General features: G+C 43.0%; 1 protein-coding gene across 1 annotated transcript in view; it reads left to right on the top strand.

The window, feature by feature from the left end:
• The window catches only part of cltca (clathrin, heavy chain a (Hc)), a 64,253-nt gene extending 42,158 nt beyond the window's left edge, over positions 1 to 22,095 (top strand). Inside the window, exons 13-30 of the mRNA XM_055873185.1 lie at positions 239 to 419; positions 3,350 to 3,513; positions 6,292 to 6,417; positions 6,618 to 6,760; positions 6,982 to 7,216; positions 7,503 to 7,625; positions 7,870 to 8,015; positions 8,263 to 8,446; positions 9,009 to 9,201; positions 9,442 to 9,599; positions 11,754 to 12,026; positions 12,272 to 12,589; positions 12,837 to 12,968; positions 13,132 to 13,242; positions 13,681 to 13,851; positions 14,204 to 14,425; positions 18,823 to 18,898; positions 20,720 to 22,095. Of these exons, the coding sequence (XP_055729160.1) occupies positions 239 to 419; positions 3,350 to 3,513; positions 6,292 to 6,417; positions 6,618 to 6,760; positions 6,982 to 7,216; positions 7,503 to 7,625; positions 7,870 to 8,015; positions 8,263 to 8,446; positions 9,009 to 9,201; positions 9,442 to 9,599; positions 11,754 to 12,026; positions 12,272 to 12,589; positions 12,837 to 12,968; positions 13,132 to 13,242; positions 13,681 to 13,851; positions 14,204 to 14,425; positions 18,823 to 18,898; positions 20,720 to 20,856 (3,093 nt within the window). The 3' untranslated portion in view covers positions 20,857 to 22,095. The remainder of the gene's footprint in view (positions 1 to 238; positions 420 to 3,349; positions 3,514 to 6,291; positions 6,418 to 6,617; positions 6,761 to 6,981; positions 7,217 to 7,502; positions 7,626 to 7,869; positions 8,016 to 8,262; positions 8,447 to 9,008; positions 9,202 to 9,441; positions 9,600 to 11,753; positions 12,027 to 12,271; positions 12,590 to 12,836; positions 12,969 to 13,131; positions 13,243 to 13,680; positions 13,852 to 14,203; positions 14,426 to 18,822; positions 18,899 to 20,719) is intronic.
• Positions 22,096 to 26,205: the final 4,110 nt, after the last annotated feature.

The raw sequence follows: 26,205 nt of genomic DNA, 5'->3' as shown, positions 1-26,205 counted from the left end.
CAGGCCAGTCCCCCCTCATGTGTCAGCTAGTGTAAAAAAAAATAACCATGTCACATTAGTTTCAATTAACACAGCTAGATGAATGTGACTGTCGTGTACTTCCTCATGACACTATCTAACTCTGACCCTACTTTCTTCTCTCATGCCCCACCCCTTTTCATCTCCTCCCTTTCTGTCTCTCAACCTCCTCCCTTTCTCTTTATCTGTCTGTCTCTCTTCCCTCTCTCCCTCCCCTTAGTGGCTGGTGAATTTCTTTGGCTCCCTCTCAGTGGAGGACTCTCTAGAGTGCCTGAGGGCCATGTTGTCTGCCAACATCCGTCAGAACCTGCAGATCTGTGTCCAGGTGGCCTCCAAGTACCACGAGCAGCTCTCCACCAACTCCCTAACTGAGCTCTTCGAGTCCTTCAAGAGCTTCGAGGGTGAGACATACAGCCACGCACACTATTTTACACTTCCCTTCCTCGGACAGGGTTCGAGACTGTGATCAAAACACTTGCATTTGCGACCCTTTGACTTAGCAGTGCGATACCATTTATTTTTATTGGTCGCTAGGGTGCCAGCGCAAATATGTAGCTGGTCACGTTACTTTTTGGTTCACAATTTGCTTTTATTTTATTGTCTCGGTATTGAAAAAGTCTTTGTTGAATCTTGGCAATGCACAATTCAGTCATGCGCTGTTTGAATGAACATTTCTGAAAGTTTCCCAAAGAACCTTCCTAATTAAATGTTGTCTGCAAAGTAGGCCTACCTGACACAATGATATCATGATGATTTGTAACAATCGCTGGGCATTTGTTTTGCATACTCTGCCTTCACATGTAGCCTACACAACATTTGACATTACAAAACATAGCTAGCCACACACAGCAGTCTCTTGCTAGGTGTGCAATTGAATTAACCTCTAGCGTCCCGCATTGCCAACATCCAGTGAAAATGCAGAGCGCCAAATTCAAATAAATTAAACTTTCATGAAATCACACATGCAATACACCAAATTAAAGCTACACTTGTTGTGTATCCAGCCAACTTGTCAGATTTCAAAAAGGCTTTACGACGAAAGCACACCAAACGATTGTTAGGTCAGTACATAGCCACAGAAAAACACAGCCAAAAACACAGCCATGAGTCACAAAAAGCATAAATAGAGAAAATGAATCACTAACCTTTGATCTTCAACAGATGACACTCATAGGACTTCATGTTACACAATACAAGTATGTTTTGTTCGATAAAGTTCATATTTATATCCAAAAATCTCAGTTTACATTGGCGCGTGAAGTTCAGTGATGTTTTGCTTCCAAAACATCCAGTGATTTTGCAGAGAGCCACATCAATTTACAGAAATACTCATTATAAATGTTGATAAATACATGTATTATGCATAGAACTTTATATAAACTTTTCCTTAATGCAACCGCTCTGTCAGATTTCAAAAAAGCACGCCATGCATTAGTCTGAGTACAGCGCTCAGAGCCCAAACAAGCCAAAGATATCCGCCATGTTGTAGAGTCAACAAAGTCAGAAATAGCATTATAAATATTCACTTACCTTTGATGATCTTCATCAGAATGCACTCCCAGGAATCCCAGTTCCACAATAAATGTTTGATTTGTTCGATAAGTCCATTTATGTCCAAACACCACCTTTTGTTTGCGCTTTTAGTACACAATCCAAACTGACGACCAGGTGAAAGTTCAGACAAAGTCATATTACAGTTCGTAGAAACATGTCAAACTAAGTATAGAATCCATCTTTAGGATGTTTTTATCATAAATCTTCAATAATGTTCCAACCGGAGAACTCCTTTGTCTTCAGAAATGCAATGGAACGCAAGCTACCTCATGTGAATGTGCATGACCAGCTCGTGGCACTCTACCAGACCTCTAACTCAATCCCCTCTCATTCCCCCCTCCTTTATAGTAGAAGCATCAAACAAGGTTCTAAGACTGTTGACATCTAGTGGAAGCCTTAGGAAGTGCAATATGACCACATTTCCACTATCTTGGATAGGCAAAGAGTTGAAACACTACGAACACTACACTACGATTTCCCACTTCCTGGTTGGATTTTTTCTCAGGTTTTTGCCTGACATGAGTTCTGTTATACTCACAGACATCATTCAAACAGTTTTAGAAACGTTGGTGTTTTCTATCCAAATCTACTAATTATATGCATATTCTAGCTTTTAGGACAGAGTAGCAGGCAGTTTACTCTGGGCACCTTTTTATCCAAGCTACTCAATACTGCCCACCTGTCCCAAAGAAGTTAAAGGGGAACTACACCCTTCACATTTTTTTAAATAATTATTATTCCCAGACCTCAGAGTTGGTCTCCTGATGTGGTTTAAGCATTGTTGTAGACTTAGAACGTCAATAAATTTGTTTCTATTAAAAAGTGTGATTTTGAGTGAAAACCTGAACTCGGAAACAGGGAAAAACTAACCCGGGTAAATGTAATTTACCAGAAGATAAAACTGATTTTTTAAGGGCCCTGGCAAATGTACCTGAATGTCAAGCCCTGCAAGGGAATGCTAATTTTTAAAGGTCGTTTGTCATTATTAGCCTGGTTCTGTATGGAATACAGGCACATTATGAGAGACGGGTCAGATCAAAAATTGGTGCGACCAAATCGTGCTGGTGCCATCAACTGGAAAAAGTTGGTAGCACCAGTGACGGCAGTGGAAAAAGATAGTCTGGAACCCTGTTGGATCACTCTTCCAGCTATATGCCCAAGTAGGCCAGAGGCAGCAGGATTGTTGATCGACTCAATAGAATGGCCTGGAGGGGTGGACACTGGGACTGGGCTGGACCTTCTTAGGCTCAGGGTAGACTAGAGACGAGGTGGCCAATCATAATGGAGCTACAGCTTAATAAACTAAGTGAGAGCGAGAGCCACTGTTTTCAATTGTCCAAAACAAACATGGTGGAAAGTGTTAGGGACAATGCCATTTGTCAAAATCACAAAGGGAAGAGTCCATTTAAAATAATCTTTATCAGCTAATTCTGGCTGTTTTGTAATTATAGCCTGAAGTGTGACGTACATTTAATCAAACAAGGGGCGATGAGATGGTGACAGTAGTCGTCTGCTCCGGTCTCTTGGGGGGCAGAAGCAGCCCTCTCGTAATCGCTGTTCTATTTTCCCAGCAAAATGTGTACTATAGAACACGCTTATTGTGTTCTTCATATTTCTCATGTTTTTTTTTTCTAGTATTACATTGTTATTGATTATTGCATTGTTGGTTTTTGAGTTTGCAAGAAGTGCATGTGACATTAAAAATGTCCTGAAGTGACTGACATGGTCTCTGGTACTGTATTTCCTCCTGACTGACATTGTCTCCATGGTGTCCCAGGTCTGTTCTACTTCCTGGGTTCCATTGTTAACTTCAGCCAGGATGCAGAGGTCCACTTCAAGTACATCCAGGCTGCCTGCAAGACGGGACAGATCAAAGAGGTGGAGAGGATCTGCAGAGAGAGCAACTGCTACGACCCAGAACGAGTCAAGAACTTCCTCAAGGTAGAATATGGAGTCTGGGGGGAGAAGGTATCTAGAGGGAGGTGAAATGTAACTGACTGAAGATGTACTGTACTCTCCCTTTTCGTTTTTACTTTTCTCTCCTTTCTGTCTTTCTTTAGTTTAACTTTATTCTTTCATTCTCTCTCGTCTGTGCTCGTGTGTTCAGTCGGTTGATCCCCTAGATGTCCAGACCGTTCTGTCGCTGAAAATCAATGATGACATGGTTTTAAATTTAGAAATTATATTGAAATTAAATTTACAAAACCTCTGTCAATCCTATTAATATGTATATCGGCCTGCTAACACTAGCATTCGTGAAACACTTTCATTTTTCTTTCAATGGTAAGAAGTGATGCCGGTTATTATCTCTTGTGCTTTTCTGTTGTCTGGAATGCAAGGATATGTACCAGATACATCTATCCCCAAGTGCAGGACTCCCTTACTATTTTATTTTCACTCCACACTTGACTTCTAGAGCTACAGGATTAAACCTGGGATATGTATTACGAGTAAGACACAACCAGCTGCTGTACTAGGTCTGGGAAATATGGCCTATAAATCCAATCTCTTTTTATTTTATTTTTTTTCCTACATATATGGGAGATTCACGATATATACAAGTATGTGGACAGCTGCTCGTTGAATGTCTCATTCCAAATCATGGGCATTAATATGGAGTTGGTCCCCCCTTTGCTGCTATAACAGCCTCCACTCTTCTGGGAAGGCTTTCCACTAGATGTTGTAACATTGCTGCGGGGACTTGCTTACATTCAGCCACCTTACTAAGAGCATTAGTAAGGTCGGGCACTGAATCATGGCTCAGTCGGTGTTCTTATTCATCCCAAAGGGGTTCGCTTGGGTGAGGTCAGGGCTCTGCAGACCATTTGTTCTTCTACACGATCTCAACAATCCATTACTGTATGGACCTCGCTTTGTGCATGGGGGAATTGTCATGCTGAAACAGGAAAGGGCCTTCCCCAAACTGTTGCTACAAAGTTGGAAGCACATAATTGATAGTTCCAGTGAAGGGAAATCTTAACTCATACTAAGTGGCCTAACCCTAACCATGGAAAAACAATTGTTCCTCCTCCACCAAACTTTACAATTGGCGCTGCATGCGGGCAGGTAGCTTTCTCCTAGCATCCACCAAACCCAGATTAATCCGTCAGATTGCCAGATGGTGAAACGTGATTCAACACGCCAGAGAACGCATTTCCACTGCTCCAGAGTTGAACGGCAGTGAGCTTTACACCACTCCAGCCGATGCTTGCCATTGTGCATGGTGATCTTAGGCTTGTGTACAGTTGCTTGGCCATGGAAACCCATTTAATGAAGCTCCCGGCGAACAGTTCTTGTGCTGACGTTGCTTCCAGAGGCAGTTTGGAGGTCGGGAGTGAGTGTCGCAATCGAGGACAGACTATTTTTTTCGCGGTCCTGTTCTGTTCTTGTGGCCTACCACTTCGCGGCAGAGCCGTTGTTGCTCCTACACGTTTCCACTGCACAATAGCAGCACTTACAGTTGACCGGGGCAGCTCTAGCAGGGCAGAAATTTGATGAACTGACTTGTTGGAAAAATGCCATCCTATGAAAGTGCCACGTTGAAAGACACTCAGCTCTTCAGTAAGGCCCATTCTACTGACAACGTCTATGGAAATTGCATGGCTGTGTGCTCAATTTTATGCAACTGGTGTGGTTGAAGTAGTCAAATCTACTAATTTGAAGGGGTGCCCACTTAATTTATCTGAAATAAAAATAAATCTCTAAAGAAACTTTTGCGCAATTTAAAGGTCAATAAACTGCATGCAAAATTATACCTAGGCTAAATATAAGCCTTCCACAACCATAAGACCCACTAATAATACAATTATTTTAACAAAATATTTTAACCAGATTTCTTTTGTTGCAATAATCTGGTATTCAAGTCTGTCGATGAAATATATATATATTTTTTTTAAGTAGCCAGCTTATCTTCATATTTAAAGTGTAGCCAACCTAAGAGTTATTTGCTTGCTAACACATTAGAAAGAACAGTTGAACGGTTATGAATACATCCTCCTGTCCTTCTCCAACTGTTTGAACAACGACGCTTGTTCACTTAGTTTAGATATTGAAATCAAGTACCTGGATAAGAAGATGCTTAGGCTATTTCTTAGAATGAGAACTAGTTGCCAATTCCTTGTATAAATGCTTTATGTTTATTGCACGTTTTATAAAAGTTGTTTGTTCTGGAGTGGAATTTTGGTAGTGTGTGGCAGTAGCTCAGTAGTACCTGCAGATGGAGTCCTAGGTCTGTACATGTGTGATTGAGCCATACTATAGGGTTTTCTTTTTGTTTCTCTCCTTTTTTGCCTTTTCTTCTGTCAACTCAAACAAAATGTTTGCGGTACTTAACCATCTTCTAACCTCTCAAAGTGTGATGCCTCCCGTTTGTCGTTCGAGTTACGTTCTTGATGTCTAATTTTCAAATCACTCGCGCAGGATCGTTTTAACTGGAAATAACTTCCCAATTTCATTAAGTGATTCTATTATGTATTTTATCATTAGTACATTAGTGGTTGTATGACCCCCAAAAGATTAGTCAAACTTATTGCTCGGATTTTAACATTGAACCACTTGCTACATTCTTTGCTACTTAACATCTAAACATACAGGAACTAAAAATAAAAAACATTTCAAAGCTTCAATACTAGTGGTTTTGCGTGTCAGGTTTGGCTGTGATCAGGTGTAGTCTCATGTCAAACTAACCTTGACCCCTCCCCCTGCTCTGTGATTGGACAGGAGGCCAAGCTTACCGACCAGCTCCCGCTCATCATTGTGTGTGACCGCTTCGACTTTGTCCACGACCTGGTCCTCTACCTGTACCGCAACAACCTGCAGAAATACATTGAGATCTACGTGCAGAAAGTAAGTCAAACTCACACACTAGCAAGCATCTCTGAGACAATACTTGTCTACATTTCCAAAATGTACCAACTTTCAAACTTGATATTCTCAGATTCTAACTACAGAAACTATATTTATTAGCACACTCGAAAAACACCCCCACCCTCAAAATGCAGTGTCCAGGAATGTGTGTGCAGGATATTGACACGTATGTGTGTTAGGTGAACCCCAGCCGTCTGCCGGTGGTGATAGGAGGGCTTCTGGACGTGGACTGTTCTGAGGACGTCATTAAGAGTCTGATCCTGGTGGTCAGAGGACAGTTCTCCACTGACGAACTGGTGGCCGAGGTGGAGAAGAGGAACAGGTACAACAACCCCTTCTCATCAGATGGCAAAAAATAACCAGTAGTTAGAGGGGTGAAATGTAGCTGGTACGTCAGCCCCAAGCTCCCGACCTCTTCAAACACCAGATTATCAGAACAAAACTGTCTTTATAACTTAGTCTTTACTATACTAGCTGCGTTATCAGTAGTAGTCAGCAGGCTCATCTCTCCCTCTCTTTCTCTCTCCCCTCCTTTTCTTTCAGGCTGAAGCTTCTCCTGCCCTGGCTGGAGGCCCGTATCCATGAGGGCTGTGAGGAGCCCGCTACCCACAATGCCCTGGCCAAGATCTACATCGACAGTAACAACAACCCTGAGCGCTTCCTGCGTGAGAACCCCTACTACGACAGCCGCGTGGTGGGCAAGTACTGTGAGAAGAGGGACCCCCACCTGGCCTGCGTGGCCTACGAGAGAGGACAGTGTGACCAGGAACTCATCAATGTCAGTAGTCTATTCTTCCTCTCCTCTTTCTTATAGGAAATAGTTTCATATATAATTACATTTGTTACAGAAAGGCATTGCGTGATAAATTATCTACGTTGTTATGCCTGATTTTAACCGACTTTCGCGTTCAGTATCACTGATCTGAAACCAAAGAATAGACTTTCTTTGGTTAAAATCATTGAACAGGGAAAAGCAATACTGGGAATACCCTACATATTATGTTATTTCAGAATGTGAGGTGAGAGCCTGGTGGAGTAACTGTGTTCTCTTTGTTTCCTCTCAGGTGTGCAATGAGAACTCCCTGTTCAAGAGTCTGTCTCGCTACCTGGTACGTCGCAGGGACCCGGACCTGTGGGCCAGCGTGCTGCTGGAGACCAACCCCTTCAGAAGACCACTCATCGACCAGGTAGGACCCCCATCTTTCTGTTAACCCTGTGCCATCTCTGAACCAGGGTTGATTTTCTGTACAATTTATGAATTGTAAATTGACCTAAGTTTTCTACTAGGATTTCAGTTAATTCATTGAATTTCAGTTCACTTCTTCAATTGAGAGTGGAATTGGGCCGAACCCTACTGTAAACAATAAAGGAGTTTGAGGTTCATGCGTCTACTCATGACCCTGTCTAAATCTCTTTTTCCCTCCCTGTCAGGTGGTGCAGACCGCCCTGTCTGAGACCCAGGACCCAGAGGAGGTGTCAGTCACAGTCAAGGCCTTCATGACTGCAGACTTGCCCAACGAACTCATTGAGCTGCTGGAGAAGATCGTACTGGATAACTCAGTCTTCAGTGAACACAGGTAACAGAGCTCTTAGTGCTCTGATACCTGTGCTCACTGTAGGCTGGGCTGTCCATTGTGTGTCTTCTCTCTCGGTCTTCTTTCCATCTTTGTTATAGTTTTCCAAATCAAACTTTATTTAAAGTACACTTAAAATCAACTTTACACATACAATTGCTGAACCTCACTACGGTGAATTCCGGGATGGTGCATGATTAAATGGTGTTTTTGTGTGTCAATACTGAGGATAGTTTGTGTGTTGGTCAAGAAACCTGCAGAACCTGCTGATCCTGACGGCCATAAAGGCGGACCGTACCCGTGTAATGGAGTACATCAACCGCCTGGATAATTATGACGCCCCAGACATAGCCAACATCGCCATCAGCAACGAGCTCTTCGAGGAGGCATTCGCTATCTTCAAGAAGTTTGACGTCAACACATCCGCTGTGCAGGTGAGAGATGAACCCTAACCCCCACAAACTCCATGGAGTAGTCATATCACGCCTTTCTATCTCTCTTATGGCTGTCTCAATGTCAGTAGTCTTGTGTCGCTTGAGCTTCCATTCCCCCTCTCCTTACGTTCAGTATCACTGATCTGAAAGTATTGGACAGGTGAAAGATAGGGGAGGGGATATCAAACAGGTGAAAGATAGGGGAGGGGATATCAAACAGGTGAAAGGTAGGGAAGGGGATATCAGACAGGTGAAAGATAGCGTATGAGGAGGTTGGGATTTTAACCTTTCCTGTTTATACTGATTTTATTATTACTTAAACTATGTATTTCAGTTTTTTTCTTGTTTTGCGTGACAGCCTACGGGTACATGATTTCTAAACTTAAATGTAAATAGATAATGTACCTTTAAACCCCCCCCCCCACCAACAAAAAATAAAAAGGTGGTATAAAAAAAGATCTAATAAAGGAAAGGTGTTGAGAAAAGGAAGCTAGTCAACATGATTGACACACACCGTCTGATTTCCTGTGATGTTGACTCCCCTGTTGTCGCTCCTCCCCAGGTTCTGATTGAGCACATTGGGAACCTGGACCGGGCCTATGAGTTTGCTGAGCGTTGCAACGAGCCAGCCGTGTGGAGCCAGCTGGCCAAGGCTCAGCTGCAGAAGGGCCTGGTCAAGGAGGCCATTGACTCCTACATCAAGGCTGACGACCCCTCTGCCTACATGGAGGTGGTACAGGCCGCCGACCAGAGTGGTAAGGATGGTGGGGCAAACCATAGGTGGGGGCAGGGTGGGATAATGGGCATTTGAATTGGTAAAATCACCCAAAGTCAGTGAATAGTCTGCAAAATGCCCAGCTGTTTTTGGTGACTTTCTGTAATCATCATTGGCTCACTGACTGACTGACCTCAGGATCCAAGGTACTGTAAGACTCCCAGCCTCTCTTAGCTGACTAATGGTTGTTCTGGTGTGTGTGTGTGTGTGTGTGTGTTAGGTAACTGGGAGGACCTGGTGAAGTTCCTTCAGATGGCTCGTAAGAAGGCCCGGGAGTCCTATGTGGAGACAGAGCTTATCTTCGCCCTGGCCAAGACCAACCGCCTGGCTGAGCTGGAGGAGTTCATCAACGGACCCAACAACGCCCACATCCAACAGGTACTGTAGACAAATCAATACATGTACTGTACCTAATTAACTGGCCACTGAGTATGTATTCACGAGATGACTGATAGCGGGCGCTGTTCTGAAGTCACTGTTCATTATTACGCTCCCACTTTACAGTATTTCAATAATGTTTCAAGGACAAATAAAAAGGTTGTTTTAGTGGGCATTGCGACATAAGAACTAAAATACTCCAATGTTTTTAATTTGCCATTTTTGAGAAATGATTGGCTTCAGTTCATTTCATACAATACTATGTGGTGTTTAAAAAAGTATGTATTAGTGTATAATGAAAAAAATACATATTAATCGACCAAAACCTGTAGCTGTTGAAATGTAAACATGTGCTCAACTCTCTACACTACAAAGCAACACAATGTCGATTGTATAAAGTAAAGCTGGAGAAGATAATCCATTATCCCATAAATGTTTTCAATATTGCTGACCAATTTAAGCTCAATCTGGTGTAAAGTTACTCCCCCGTGAAGCCAATACATAGACATTGCAATAGTCAAGATCACTAAATGACGCTTAGTACAAAAGCCTAAGACCAGATTCACTCACACTATAAAAAACACTGGGTTCACCGGTGGTCTTGTTTTGTACACTATGTCATGTAGGTACTAGGCTGCCTGCTAGCTTTAACTACATTCATTGTCAATGCAGAATATTTGTTCAACAGTTGAAAGGACTATTAGAAAATCCACAAGAACAGCAGTTCAATTGTACATACACACAATACACAGACATTTGCTTACATGCGTTGCTATGGTTACACAGTACCACACGCTGTCAGGAGCAGTCGGTCTCAGATAGAAAAAGTTAATTTTGGTGCTTTCATATCAAATGTTTTCCAACATGCCTTGAATTGGTGCTGGCTGCATCCATATGCCGCACATTGTGACATTGTTGGCTATTTTAATGTGGGGATATAATTTTTTCCCTGAATAGCTTCTTTCCAAAGCCCTGAAAGGAGTAGGATTATGGTGGCTTCAAAAACTCTTATTGGCAAAGACCTAGAGTAAGCTATCCAGGTTTTTAATACTTCGTTGCATCCAACGGGTACTGTAGACCAAATTGCATACAACAGGGTACTGTTACTATAGGCCTGACTGCATACCACAGGTACTGTTACTATAGGCCTGACTGCATACCACAGGTACTGTTACTATAGGCCTGACTGCATACAACGGGTACTGTTACTATAGGCCTGACTGCATACAACGGGTACTGTTACTATAGGCCTGACTGCATACAACGGGTACTGTTACTATAGGCCTGACTGCGTACAACGGGTACTGTTACTATAGCCCTGACTGCGTACAACGGGTACTTTTACTGTAGGCCCGACTGCGTACAACGGGTACTTTTACTGTAGGCCCGACTGCGTACAACGGGTACTGTTACTGTAGGCCCGACTGCGTACAACGGGTACTGTTACTATAGGCCTGACTGCATACAACGGGTACTGTTACTATAGGCCTGACTGCATACAACGGGTACTGTTACTATAGGCCTGACTGCGTACAACGGGTACTGTTACTATAGCCCTGACTGCGTACAACGGGTACTTTTACTGTAGGCCCGACTGCGTACAACGGGTACTTTTACTGTAGGCCCGACTGCGTACAACGGGTACTGTTACTGTAGGCCCGACTGCGTACAACGGGTACTGTTACTATAGGCCCGACTGCGTACAACGGGTACTGTAGGCCTGACTGCGTACAACGGGTGCTGTAGGCCTGACTGCGTACAACGGGTGCTGTAGGCCTGACTGCGTACAACGGGTGCTGTAGGCCTGACTGCGTACAACGGGTGCTGTAGGCCTGACTGCGTACAACGGGTGCTGTAGGCCTGACTGCGTACAACGGGTGCTGTAGGCCTGACTGCGTACAACGGGTGCTGTAGGCCTGACTGCGTACAACGGGTGCTGTAGGCCTGACTGCGTACAACGGGTGCTGTAGGCCTGACTGCGTACAACGGGTGCTGTAGGCCTGACTGCGTACAACGGGTGCTGTAGGCCTGACTGCTATATTAAACGGTGATATGATTTTTCGCTCCTAGTTCACCAGGAAATCATTAGTTGTCCCGAACAACTCCTTATGTAAGATGTTGATTGACAGTCATACGATTCTCCTCTCACCTAAGGTCGGCGACCGCTGTTACGACGAGAAAATGTACGACGCGGCCAAGTTACTGTACAACAACGTGTCCAACTTCGGCCGCCTGGCGTCCACCCTGGTTCACCTCGGGGAGTACCAGGCGGCGGTAGATGGGGCGCGCAAGGCCAACAGCACTAGGACCTGGAAGGAGGTGTGCTTCGCTTGCGTGGATGGGAAGGAATTCCGTCTGGCCCAGATGTGTGGCCTCCACATCGTGGTGCATGCTGATGAACTGGAGGAACTCATCAACTACTACCAGGTAAGACTGATACACACACGACCCACTCGGTCTCGATGCACCTTATCCTTCTTGCTGCTAGACGCTGTCATGGTTGTTTGTATTAAATGTGTTTTCAGTGTAGTCAACTTGAAAAATCCTAATTTCGTCCACCTCTCTCCACACACTCTCTGAACAATCACATTTGGTGCTTTAGAACCTCTTAATGCTTTACCTCTACAAACACATAACCACCTTTAACCAATTCCCCCTCCCCCCATGTTCAGGACCGTGCTTACTTTGAGGAGCTGATCACCATGCTGGAGGCAGCCCTGGGGCTGGAGCGGGCTCACATGGGCATGTTCACTGAGCTGGCCATCCTCTACTCCAAATTCAAACCCCAGAAGATGAGGGAGCACCTAGAGCTCTTCTGGTCCAGAGTCAACATTCCAAAGGTTCTGCGGGCGGCGGAGCAGGCTCACCTGTGGGCGGAGCTGGTGTTCCTGTACGATAAGTACGAGGAGTTTGACAATGCCATCATCACCATGATGAACCACCCCACAGACGCCTGGAAGGAGGGCCAGTTCAAAGACATTATCACCAAGGTACCAGTCATTGCTGTGTGGGAACTATGACAAAGCTTGACTTAATGTGATATTGTTCAGTGTTTCTTTTTTTTAAACTACGTTGAAACCTCTCAATACACTTACAATTATAAAACAAAGGACATCAACAATAGATTAAACAGTTTAAAAAGTAAAATGTCAAAATTGTACATGCATATTGGCTTCTCTTCATAATACTTTCATACATGACAATCTCTCCTTTACTCTCTTTCCTGTGACTATGTAGGTGGCCAACGTGGAGCTGTATTACAAAGCAACTCAGTTCTATTTGGAGTTCAAGCCGTTGTTACTGAATGACCTGCTCATTGTGCTGTCCCCCAGACTGGACCACTCCCGTGCTGTCAACTTCTTCAGCAAGGTGAGACAAGCTCTCTGTCCCCTATCTGCCAACACAGGAAACTGAAGCATTGATACCTTTTATAGTAGTTACTCTAAGACTGTGAAACAATATGTATAGTACAGTGCTCTGCTTAAAATGAATGCAGTTCTAGTAATCAACGGTGTGTGTGTGTGTGGTCCAGGTGAAACAGCTGCCCCTGGTCAAGCCCTACCTGCGCTCAGTACAGAACCACAACAACAAGTCTGTCAATGAAGCACTTAGCAACCTCTTCATCACAGAGGAGGACTATCAGGTTTGTGGTAAAAAACAATTGTTGGTTACAACAAGGAAGAGACACATTTTCCATTTAATTTTTTTTTTTATGCAGGACTAGGCTTAAAGAGATACTTCAGGATTTTTCTAGGCCTTTTCTATTTCCCCAGTCAGATTAACTCGTGGATACCTGTTTGACTGCGTGCAGGTTGAAGGAAGTTGCTAAGTAGTGTTAGCACAATGACTTTAAGTCTAGGATAACTGCTAGCATGCTAGTAGATGCCATAGACTTCCAGTCATTGAGTTAATATTAGCTCGTGAAACTACCTCTTAACTTCCTTCATAATGGATGCAGGCACATACAAATGGTATCCATGAGTTGATCTGACTGGGGAAGTAGATAAAAGGATACTTATTATTGCCAAAACATTTCTATTACCTTGTTCACGTGAAACCTTTCTTCCCTCCGTGGTCTCAGGCTCTGAGGACGTCTATAGATGCCTATGACAACTTCGACAACATCTCGCTGGCCCAGCGCCTGGAGAAACACGAACTGATGGAGTTCAGGAGAATCGCTGCGTACCTCTTCAAGGGTAACAACCGCTGGAAACAGAGTGTGGAGCTCTGCAAGAAGGACAGACTCTACAAGGTAATCATTCATTCCCTTCTCCTTACCAGGGCTTGTTTCTCCTTAGACTGCCATTCACTGGGGAAAGTGCCATTGTCATTTAACGTAATTTGTTAGGAGAGAGGTGGATAATGGGAATTATTTTCTGGTAAGGTTAGTGGTTAAGATGATTGTTGGTGTACTTTGTTGCAAATCAGAAATTCCCAATGGGAAATTAAAGTTATGCCTAGGTGGAAAAAGTCCTATACTTTCTAGGCATTACTAGATTGCGCCACACCTGCCAATTTGTCTTGGTATCTACCTTCCCCTCTAATGTATCAAGTCACCTCTCCTGATCTTGAACCTCCTCCTCATAGTTCCCATTTTCCTCCAGGATGCCATGCAGTATGCGTCAGAGTCCAAGGACATTGAGCTGGCTGAGGAGCTGCTGGGCTGGTTCCTGACGGAGGACAAGAAGGAGTGCTTTGCCGCCTGCCTTTTCACCTGCTACGACCTGCTGAGGCCAGACGTGGTGCTGGAGACGGCCTGGAAGCACAACATCATGGACTTCTCCATGCCCTACTTCATCCAGGTCATGCGAGAGTACCTCTCCAAGGTGGGTGGCTGTTTGGACTTGGCTATGTGGAGTGTTGAGTGGGCTAAGCCAAATCGGGCATGGTGGTTTTATTCTACGGGTCCAAGGGTTGTGTTCATTAAGGCACACAATGGAAAATGTCAGTTTTATTCCATTTGGTGGCTAATGAACATGACCCAGGTCTGCTTTCAGAGGTAGTTTGGTGAAGTTTCCCCTAGTCATTGATCTTGGGTCAGTTTGGAATGTCTTACCCCAAAAAGTTAAAGCGGCAATCAGCAGTTGAAAAAACAACAGAATAAGTCCGCGCCCCTGTTTTGCTAAAAGCTGAGGGATGGGACTGGAGAAATGTAACCACTCTAAAATTCAGTCAGATCTATGAATGCAAGGACTGACAACAAAATCATAGTTTTAACCATGTTTTGAGGTTATATGTTTACAAACATTGGAGTAAAAAAAGCTGATAGTGTTCTGATGGGGTATGACAGTTGAACTAAGCTCATGAAGCATTTAAGTTATATTCTCCACAAATCAATTGGTACACATTGTTAATTTTTAAGTCCAAAAAAGGATGCAGCAACTGCTGATTGCCCCTTTAAGGTTAGGATTGAGTGAAAATAAGCTGATCCTAAATTCCATCGTCCACTTTGACCCAAAGCCATTCAAACACTGTGCAGTAATCTTCTGGTAGTCAACCACTTTTAGCAGTTGGCCATGTTTGAAAAGCCACTTAGTCAGTAGCACAATACCTTATTTTTATATGGCAAGTTCAGTTTCTACCAGAGATTCTTCAATGATTCCATTAACTCAGTCCAGCAGTCTAGACTTCGCAGCACGTGTGTTGTAATAGAAATATAATTACTGAAATCAGTAGAATATTCTATGTAGAATATAATTATATGTGTGGCATGCCAGTAGACTCTATAGGAAGACAGTTATTTATTTTGTTTTTCTATCAACTTGCCTTTTTATTTTTAGTGCCTTGTCTCTTCTGTTTGTCTGAGTTTGATCCAGCTAAACAAACCTCTGCTCCGATGCCTCATACTCATGCCATTAGTTTGAATTTCCCCTCTTTTGTTAACCATTTTACAGCTTTTTTGTTAACCCTTTCCATATCAAAGACAGTAATTGATAAAAAATTAATGCTCTGACAAATTAAACTGCATCTGAAATTAAAATGCAATTTTAATACAGTGCAAGTGTTTTGTTGATGCATTGTTTCAAGGTGGTGTCCCCTCTGCTTTGAAACGATCTTTAGTTCCTCTCTATAGTCCAAATGTTTGTTTTCTTGTCATTAAGTGCCAAGTTAAGTGGAGCTCGTCATTGGATGCTGCATGTGGGACTGCTGTGACTTGAGCATGTCTGTCTTCACACCTCAACCACAGCCATATCTATCTCTCGATCTACAGTACCAGTCAAAAGTTCAGACATACCTACTCATTCAAGGTTTTTTCTTTTCTTTTTACTATTTTCTACATTGTCCTCAACTATGAAATAACACATGGAATTATGTAGTAACCAAAAAAGTGTTATATTTTGATTTTCTTCAAAGTAGCCACCCTTTGCCTTGATGACAGCTTTGCTTTCTCTCAACCAGCTTCACCTCGAATCCTTTTCCAACAGTCTTGAAGGAGTTTCCACATGCTGAGAACTTGTTGGCTGCTTTTCCTTAACTCTGCGGTCCAACTCATCCCAAACCATCTCAATTGGGTTGAGGCCGGGTGATTGTGGAGGCCAGGTCATCTGATGCAGCACTCCATCACTCTCCTTCTTGGTCAAATAGCCCTTACACAGCCTGGAGGTGTGTTGGTTCATTGTCCTGTTGAAAAACAAATGATAGTCCCACTAAGAGCAAACCAGATGGGATTGCATATCGCTGTGGTAGCCATGTTGGTTAAGTGTGCCTTGAATTCTAAATAAATCACTGACGGTGTCACCAACAAAGCACCATCACACCTTCCTGCTTGTGGGGGGAAACCACACATGCGGAGATCACCCGTTCACCTACTCTGCATCACAAAGACTCAGCGGTTGGAACCAAAAATCTCAAATTTGGACACATCAGACCAAAGGACTGATTTCCACCGGTCTAATGTCCATTGCTCGTGTTTCTTGGCCCAAGCAAGTCTCTTCTTATTGGTGTCCTTTAGTAGTGGTTTCTTTGCAGCAATTCAACCATGAAGGCCTGATTCACGCAGTCTCCTCTGAGCAGATGATGTTGATGTATTTTACTTGAACTCTGAAGCATTTATTTGGGCTGCAATTTGAGGCTGGTAACTCATCCTGCAGTTGCGGAAACTCTGGGTCTTCCTTTCCTGTGACGGTCCTCATGAGAGCCAGTTTCATCATAGCCCTTGATGGTTTTTGCGACTGCACTTGAAGAAACTTTAAAAGTTCTTAATTGTCTGCATTGACTGACCTTCATGTCTTAAAGTAATGGACTGTCCTTTCTCTTATTTGAGCTGTTCTCGCCATAATATGGACTTCAGAAATTCCACAAATTAACTTTTAACATGGCACACCTGTTAATTGAAATGGATTCCAGGTGACTACCTCATGAAGCTGGTTGAGAGAATGCAAAGCTGTCAAAGGTAATGGGTGGCTACTTGGAAGAATCTATTTTGATTGAACACTTTTTTGGTTACTACCTGATTCCATAAGTGTTATTTCATAGTTTGTCTTATCTATTCTACAATGCAGAAAATAGTAAAAAAAGAAATAAGAAAAACCCTTGAATGAGTAGGTGTGTCAAATGTTTAAATAGTACTATATATATGGATGATTTATAAAGCCGGGCACATTTAAGTTAGGCTATGGATTATAAACCTAATTAAGTTGATTTCCTCTACAATTTCATTAGACAATTAGCTTAATGCAAGGGTTGTTTCCTCGTCATTTCTGCTGCCTCCCGCATTGTTCTCAATCCCAATATGCTGGTTAACTTCGCTATTGTGCACATACAGTAGCAACACGGGGAAAGGTGGCAATTCTACCGCACACTGAAGATTGTTTCAGAGCCGCAGACAGTGACCGTATCCAACGCTGGAGAAAGCGCATTTGTTATATAATATTATTTGATTTATTAGTGTTGCACCATTTATTTTTACATTATATAACATATACAATTTCAGTATGACATGTCTTAGAGTGATGGACTGTGACATCCCTGTGGACTCCAATGGATTAGTCCACTGAGACAGGCGCGAATCAGACTGGTGTGTTGTGCGCCTTAACAAATGTAAAAAATAATTGGACTGCTCGACTAAAGAAATCTCGGTCGGCCAACAGCCTATCGACCAAACAATCGACCAGTCGACTAAATGGGGTCAGTCCTAAGCTACATATTACAGTGCCTTCGGAAAGTATTCAGACCCCTTGACTTTCCCACATTTTGTTACGTTAGCCTTATACCCTGACTACACCGCTCGCGTCGCAAAATAAATGTAGTAATCTGTTATTCAATTATTGCACCCACACTGCTCGCGCGCGTCTGCGTTGCTAAAATAGAAGTCATTCCTAATTCTGACGCAGATCACGCTGCAAGTCCTGTCTCCCATCTCCTCATTGGTTTATAGAAGCAGGTACCCACGTGCCATCTCCTCATTGGTTATACCCACGTGGGTGATTGAAAGACGAATTGTGTTGCAATACTATGAAAGTTTAGATGCCAATCACCATATAAGTTCAAAGATGAAAAACCTGGGAGGAGAGATGACTAGAAAGATGACTAGAAAACTAGGGAATTCAACCCACAGCTAAACATAGTGAAGAAAAAGGGGATGTATTTTAACTTGCACAAAATGCATCTTGCCTCTGACCGCAACTTTCAAAAACAATTTGTTTTCTTCCTAACAATGTTTGGAAAGCTGCTATTTTTACTGCTATGCTTAAAACGTCACTTCCAGGATTGGAGTTAATGGGCTGGTATTGACAAGCTATAAACTAAGTATGTTCGATTTATGAGGAAGGTTCAATGGTTCTTAGATAAATCAGTGAAAATACCATCGGGTAGTTGGCATTCCTGCTTTTGCAGGCCTGATTCATACTTGATATGGGTTTAGTTCTCTACATACAATGTTTATCTATACCGAAAACTTCAAGTACAGATTGGTGGCTGAATGGGGGGACCAAAGTCAATTGAGTCTTTCCAGTCACGCATATCTTAATGCTCATTTTTCTTAACTAGTTTTAAATGTGTGACGAAGAGGCAGCTCACAGCAGCCTTGTATGTGTTAAATAAAAATCACCTAAAATTTACACACTTTACACACCGGGAACGGTCCTGTCCATCAATCACTTAACATTAATTTAACTACTAAATGAAAGAAGAGTCAATGAAGACTTTTCCAGCACATCTAGTCTTCTAAGGCCTGCCTGCTTGTAGCTGTGTTTCATTGTGTTCTTTCTGACCTCTATTCCAGGTGGACAAACTGGAGACCTCCGAGTCCCTACGGAAAGAGGAGGAGCAGGCGACAGAGACCCAACCCATCGTCTATGGTAAGTACCTCGCGCATCATTCACTACCAGTGTTGGGGGTACCGTGTTACAAAAGTATCAACTCAAATTTTATTGGTCACATACACATGGTAATGCGAGTGTAGCGAAATGTTTGTGCTTCTAGTTCCGACAGTGCAGTAAAATCTAACAAATTCACAACGACTACCTTATACACACAAATGTAAAGGGATGAATAAGAATATGTACATATAAATATGGATGAGCAATGGCTGTGTGGCATAGGCAAGATGCAGTATATACATATGAGATGAGTGATGTAGGATATGTAGACATTATTAAAGTGCCGTTATTTAAAGCTTGCCTGCGCATGCTCTGAGGACGCGGCTAGGGATGCCGACAGTGGCACTGTATTGTCCTCAAAGCGAGCAAATAAGTTGTTTTAATTTGTCTGTGATCAAGACGTCGATGTCCGCAACAGGGATGGTTTTCTTTTTGTAACCCGTGATTGGCTGTAGACCCTGCCACATGCGTCTCGTATTTGAGCCGTTGAATTGCGATTCTCTCTACACTAACGCTTTTCTTGTTTGATTACCTTGCGGAGGGAATAGCTACACTGTTTGTTTCCGGTCGCCTTGCCATAATTAAAAGCGGTGGTCGTACTTTCAGTTTTGTGCGAATGCTGCCATCAATCCACTGTTTCTGGTTAGGGAAGGTTTTAATAGTCACAATGGATACAACATCACCGATGCACTTGCTAATACACTCGCTCAGTCAGCATCAATGTTATTGTCTGAGGCTACCCAGAACATATCCCAGTCCACGTGATCGAAGCAATCTTGAAGCGTGGAATCCGATTGGTCGGACCAGCATTGGCTAGACCTGAGCACTGTTGTTTTCGTTTCTGCCTATATGCTGTGAGCAACAAAATGGAGTCATGGTCAGATTTGCATGCATCACAGAAGTTAGAGGAGCAATGGTCTAGAATGCGACCATTCGATATGCTGATAGAATTTAGTAAACCTTGTTTACATTGGAGAAATGTCGTGGCAGCAGCAGTCCATAGAAATGTATAGAGGGTGCACCTTTAATCTTTGCCATTGATCGGTTCTGTGAAAGCAAAGCCCCATAGGGGGCTTTTCCGTGTAGTGGCAAGTGTGTCCTCTATGGGGCCGTGTAAGTGCGGTCTATAACCAGAAAAGAGTCAATCTGTACAAACTGATCAACACACTTGAACGGAGACAAATAGTCCAGAAAGATGACTCATTACCTAGCCTTTTGTACAGCAAGTAGTGAAGTTTTGACTCAAAGACAAAAATTAAATGGTAAAGAGAAATGTATAAAATGGTATGTACATTTTTTGGGGGTGTTTATTGGTGATGTGTATAGGGCTGTCTCTGAATCACAATTGAGATCCGTATCATTCATAATAGTTCCTGTTTCAAAACGCTGATATTTCTCCTCATAGGTCCTGATACTTTAAAATGCTGAGCCAACATGTTTTCAGCACTTTTTTTCTGTCCATAACTGATCAAAATTAACTTCCTTGTCCCCCTGCAGCAGAAAGGCAATAGTAAAGTGAACAACACATTTAAGCTTCCATGTGGTCCAGTGGTTAGTACGTCTGACTTAGACATATGCCAGAGTCAACATTGGTTTGAATCTGGCCCACTGCCCTTTGACTCAATCTCTCCAGTCTCTCTGTTCTATAAAAAAAATGAAAAAAAATGAAAGGAGGATTGCCCCACTCCTTCCTTGGCACTCTGGAATGTTGACAGAGTTGCGCTGTGTCTTGTACACTATGCTCAGATTTGTTTACTCATTCACAAAATTGTTTAATACATGTGTAACTCTCTCCTCCAGGCACACCCCAGCTGATGCTGACTGCTGGCCCCAGTGTGCCCGTACCCTCCCAGCAGGCCTATGGCTATGGTTACCAGGCCCCTGCGGGCTATCCCCAGGCCCCTCAGGCACAGCCAGGCTTCGGCTACAGCATGTGAAGGCCCTTCTGGTCCGGAGCAAGCCTGGAGCCCATCCTTCCACCCCCCCCCCCCCCCCCCCCCCCCCCCACCCCCCACTCAGCTCAGTCCTTCACCAGACATTACCATCTTCTACTCACAACATACAGGGGATTCCAACAAGCAGTTATTACTGTTTTAATTATAGATTTCTTTTTTGTCATGAAGCACTCAATTTAATTTCCATTGTCAAAGAAAAGGATTGGATGACAAGGATTTTTTCCCACATTCCATTATATTTACTAATGTAATTTGTCCATTTTTATTTTTATGTACAATGAGGGGGCTTGTGGGAAGAGCGAGTCCTTAATAAAGGTCTGTTGTGAAGCATCTGATTTGCACTCTGGTGAGAAGAAACTCATGTAGATGTGAGCAGCTTGTTCTGTCAGTCTGTAAAATGCATATTCAGAAACTAAAGTTACAATGTTCTTCTATATTTGAACACGACTACCGCTTCCATGAACCACAAACCAACTAGAAACACTACGTACAATACCAGTAATGACTTACACAGGGTTGAGTAGCTCTAGAGAGAAGAAAATTGATTTTAAAATGCATACAGACATGATTTCCAAAAGTGAGTTTTATCCTTCCCATCCCAAGCATATGCACGTTCTCCAGTCAGACCGTGCGGTGTAGAGATGAACTCTGCTGCGTGTAACAAACCTTTCCTTTCCTCGTGCTGTAAAGAGTGCTCTTGTGTGGGACCATTCCATTTAGGAGGGATTGATTACTAGAATTAAAGAAGCCCTGTTCTTCAGTTCAGTTAGACCTATGTGTTTTACTAACCACACCTTGCACCCTGCTCCAGGTCACTGTTCTGGAGTGTACAGAAGAGAATATAAAACATAATAGCCTCTGTCCTGCCAGGTTTTTTTCTTTCTTTGGCTGTATACTGTATCCAAAATGGCACCCTATTCCCTATATAGTGAACTTCTTTTGACCAGGGCCCATAGGGGTTTTGCACTATGTAGGCAATAGGGTGCCATTTGGGACACAGACTTTGTTTGCCCTCTGATCTAATTAATCACAGGACTGGTAATTTGGTGTTTTTATCGAAGGCTTGCGTGTATACAAAGACATTAATCTACCCTATACTCTAAAAACAAATTACTTTAGATTTAAGCGTGCTCTTAAATAGATTGTGCGGAATCTGGATCATGATGAATGAAATGGCGGTTTTCTTTTCCACATAAAATAAAGGCTTGTTTGTCAAGAAAAGTCGGGTCAAGTCTTGTTCCCTTCTCAACTTTGATTTGTCAGACTAACACACATCGACCGTTCGCAGTAGATCACATGCTGGGTGTCAATGATTGGTGGAGACTCAAGATTTAGAATATATACGGCCATCCGCTGTGCACGGTCGACATTTGTGATGGTCTCTTACATCTTATGAACCTTCTCATCAAGGCATCCTGTAGGGAAAATCCATATCACTCCACATGTACAATACAGTACGTTTTAACTACAAGCCAGTGCTCAGATGAGTTTAGGGTAGTTTAAGCACAGCCAAAGTGAACTGTATGCCTATTGGGTCGGTGTATCAGTTACTGCTAGAATGCCAGTCTATTGACAGCATACTGAGTCTGTCTGATGTTCAAAAGTAACCTATTCTATTAGGGAATAAGTGTACCGCAGTATGAGTCATAACCCATAAAACAGGGAAATGGTTCAAATTGTTTTTCCATAAGGGATTTTAGAAACACTTAAGGGCTAAGTTTCAAGTAGGCTTACCCTGGTGTGACAAGTGAAAATCTCTAGGGCAAGGTAACTTATCAATATTCACCTCCCAAAAATGAAACTGATCTGATCGAGGCAAAGGTAAGAATCTTGGGATTAACTATAATGAATCAATGTCTTATTTCAGAATTGTCCATCTGTCTTGTGCAAGTTTTAAATTGACAATACCTGTCAGCTAGAGATGTACAGGAGCTTGCTAATTAGCATTTTCAAATCAATAAATGGAGACATATTGATAAAATATGCTGATGAAACTTCAATGATGAAACTTCAATTGGCTGATATCCTTATGAACTGTCAGTGAAATTGTTGCATGTTGAGTTTTTTTATTTGGTATAGTTTGCGGTCATGTGACTACGGTGAAACGTGTCATATTTACAATTCCATCTCCCAAATGGATTACTCATTTACTTTAATCTCTTATCAAGTTGTAAATTATAATGCATTGACAATGGTGTTATTTCTATCTGGGGTATAAAAAAAAGTTATGCTTTTTCCTCTCGGAACCGATAGGTTCGCTAGACCTTATTCATGTTTCCTCATGCATTATTAGGAGAATTGAGTCAAGGTCAGAATATGGCGTGTCTATAGACACACCGCCGCCACATTTTAATTTATCTCCACCCCAAACGAAGTTCAAGGTCAGAACACACGTAGAGAGAAGTATGTTCCATTTATGTGCGCTTAACTTGGGTCGGAATAGAGCCCCACAGTGGGGTCATAACCTAGCGGTCAAGTAGGGAAATGGTTGTAATTGTTTTTCCCATAGCCCTAATTTGAAGTGCTTCTAAAATCCCCTGTAGGTTTACCGTGACGCTTTTAGAAGTCACCTTGTCCAAGAGATTTACATTATCCCAGAAACGCAAGACCCACTCCAATTTGCATACCGCCCCAACAGATCCACAGATGATGCATTCTACACTGCACTTTCACACGTGGACAAAAGGAACACCTATGTGAGAATGCTGTTAATTGACTACAGCTCAGCGTTCAACACCATAGTGCCCTCAAAGCTCATCACTAAGTTAAGGACCCTGGGAATAAACACCTCCCTCTGCAACTGGATCCTGGACTTACTGACGGGCTGCCCCCAGGTGGTAAGAGTAGGTAACAACACATCCACCACGCTGATCCTCAACACAGGGGCCCCTCAAGGGTGAGTGCTCAGTCCCCTCCTTTTCACTCATGACTGCATGGCCAAGCACGACTCCAACACCATCATTAGGTTTGCCGATGACACGACGGTGGTAGGCCTGATCACTGGCAAAGACGAGACAGCCTATAGGGAGGTGGTCAGAGACCTGGCAGTGTGGTGCCAGGACAACAACCTGATCTAGACAAAGGAGAAGATTGTGGACTACAGGAAAAGGAAGAGCGAACACACCCCCATTCTCATTGACTCATTGACAGGGCTATAGTGGAGCAGGTTGAGAGTTTCAAGTTCCTTGGTGTCCACGTCAACAACAAACTAACATGGTCCAAGCACACCACCAAGACAGTCGTGAAGAGGGCAAAACCAATTCCCCCTCAGGAAAATATTTGGCATAGGTCCTCAAATCCTCAAAAAGTTGCACCATCAAGAGCATCCTGACTGGTTGCATCACTCTGGTATGGCAACTGCACGGCCTCCGACCGCAAGGTACTACAGAGAGTAGTGTGGACGGCCCAGTACATCACTGAGGCCAAGCGTCCAGCCATCCTGGAAACTCTATACCAGGCAGTGTCAGAGGTAGGCCTTAAAGATTGTCAAAGACTCCAGCCACCCTAGACATAAACTGTTCTCTCTGCTACCGCACGGCAAGTGGTACAGGAGCGCCAAGTCTAGGTTCAAGAGGCTTCTAAACAGCTTCTACCCCCAAGCCATAAGACTCCTGAACAGCTAATCAAATGGCCTCCTAGACTATTTTAATTGCGCCCCCCCCTTTTACACTACTGCTACTCTCTGTTTATTATCTATGCATAGTCACTTTTAATAACTACCTACATTTACACTACTGCTACTCTCTGTTTATTATCTATGCATAGTCACTTTTAATAACTACCTACATGTACATATTACCTCAATTACCTCGACTAACTGGTGCCCCCACACATTGACTCTGTACCGGTACCCCCTGTATATAGCCTCGCTATTGTTATTTTACTGCTGCTCTTTAATTAATAAAGGTGAAATAAATAAAACTGATACTTTTTTGTTGTTTTTTTGGTATTTTTCTTAACTGCGTTGTTGGTTAAGGGCTTGTATGTAAGGTACCTGTTGTATTCGGTGCATAGCAACACCCACCCGTAGCACGCACTCCGGCAGTTGCAGACTAATCTCCCTCACTAACTTTAAGCGTCAGCTGTCAGAGCAGCTTAGCGATCACTGCAGCTGTACACAGCCCATCTGTAAATAGCCCATCCACCTACCTCATCCCCATATTTATCTTTGTTTTGCTGCTCTTTTGCACACCAGTATTTCTACTTGCACATCCTCATCTGCACATATCACTGCAGTGTAAATTGCTAAATTGTAATTACTTCACCACTATTGGCCTATTTATTGCCTTACCTCCTTACTTAATTTGCATACACTGTATACAGATTTTTTTATATTGTGTTATTGACTGTTTATCCAATGTGTAATTCTGTGTTGTTTTTGTCGCACTGCTTTGCTTTATCTTGGCCAGGTTGCAGTTGTAAATGAGAACTTATTCTCAACTGGCCTACATGGTTAAATATTTGTTTTTTTAAATGTGACAAATAACATTTGATTTGATACAGAAGATAGCTCTATTTGGTTAAAGATGAAGTCCATATTATGGCAAGAACAGCTCAAATAAGCAAAGAGAAACTACAGCCCAAATAAATGCTTCACAGAGTTCAAGTAACAGACATCTCAACATCAACTGTCTAGAGGAGACTGCGTGACTCGGGCCTTCATGGTCGAATTGCTTCAAAGAACCACTACTAAAGAAGTGGTCCAAGAAGAAGAGACTTGCTTGGGCCAAGAAACACAAGCAATGGACATTAGACCGTTAATCTCTCCTTTGGTCTGATGAGTCCAATCTTGATAGTTTTGGTTCCAGCCGCTGTGTCTTTGTGAGACGCCGAGTCGGTGAACGGATGATCTCCGCATGTGTGGTTCCCACCGTGAAGCATGGAGGATATGTGATAGTGTGGGGGTGCATTGCTAGTGACACTGTCAGTGATTTATTTAGAATTCAAGGCACACTTAATCCAACCTCGAACTGAGTGAGTAGTGTTTGGTCTGATGCTATTTTGAAAACCAAGGAAAAAAAGAAAAAGTACATTACAATGATATATTTTACTTCATGGGGACTGAATGCTGAGTTAAAGCTGCCAGGGTGGTTGCAAGGACAGACTAGGTACAACTTCAATTAACACTGAGGTGTGAAGTAAAAGGGCGTCGAGGACTTTTGGGCCCCAACAAGTGGCAGGAGTCTTTGAAGCGCCCTTTGAAGCACCCTCCTGCTGTTCAAAGACCATTCACTGGCATTTTCTTCCAGAAAAAAAAGCTTCTCCCAAAAGGGTGACACCTACACCTGCTGCACTGCTGCTAGGATTCCACCTGGCGATCTGTTCACTGTC

Source organism: Salvelinus fontinalis, chromosome 2 (assembly GCF_029448725.1).
Source record: "Salvelinus fontinalis isolate EN_2023a chromosome 2, ASM2944872v1, whole genome shotgun sequence".
Taxonomy (NCBI): domain Eukaryota; kingdom Metazoa; phylum Chordata; class Actinopteri; order Salmoniformes; family Salmonidae; genus Salvelinus; species Salvelinus fontinalis.
This window is presented reverse-complemented; position numbering and strand designations above follow the sequence as displayed.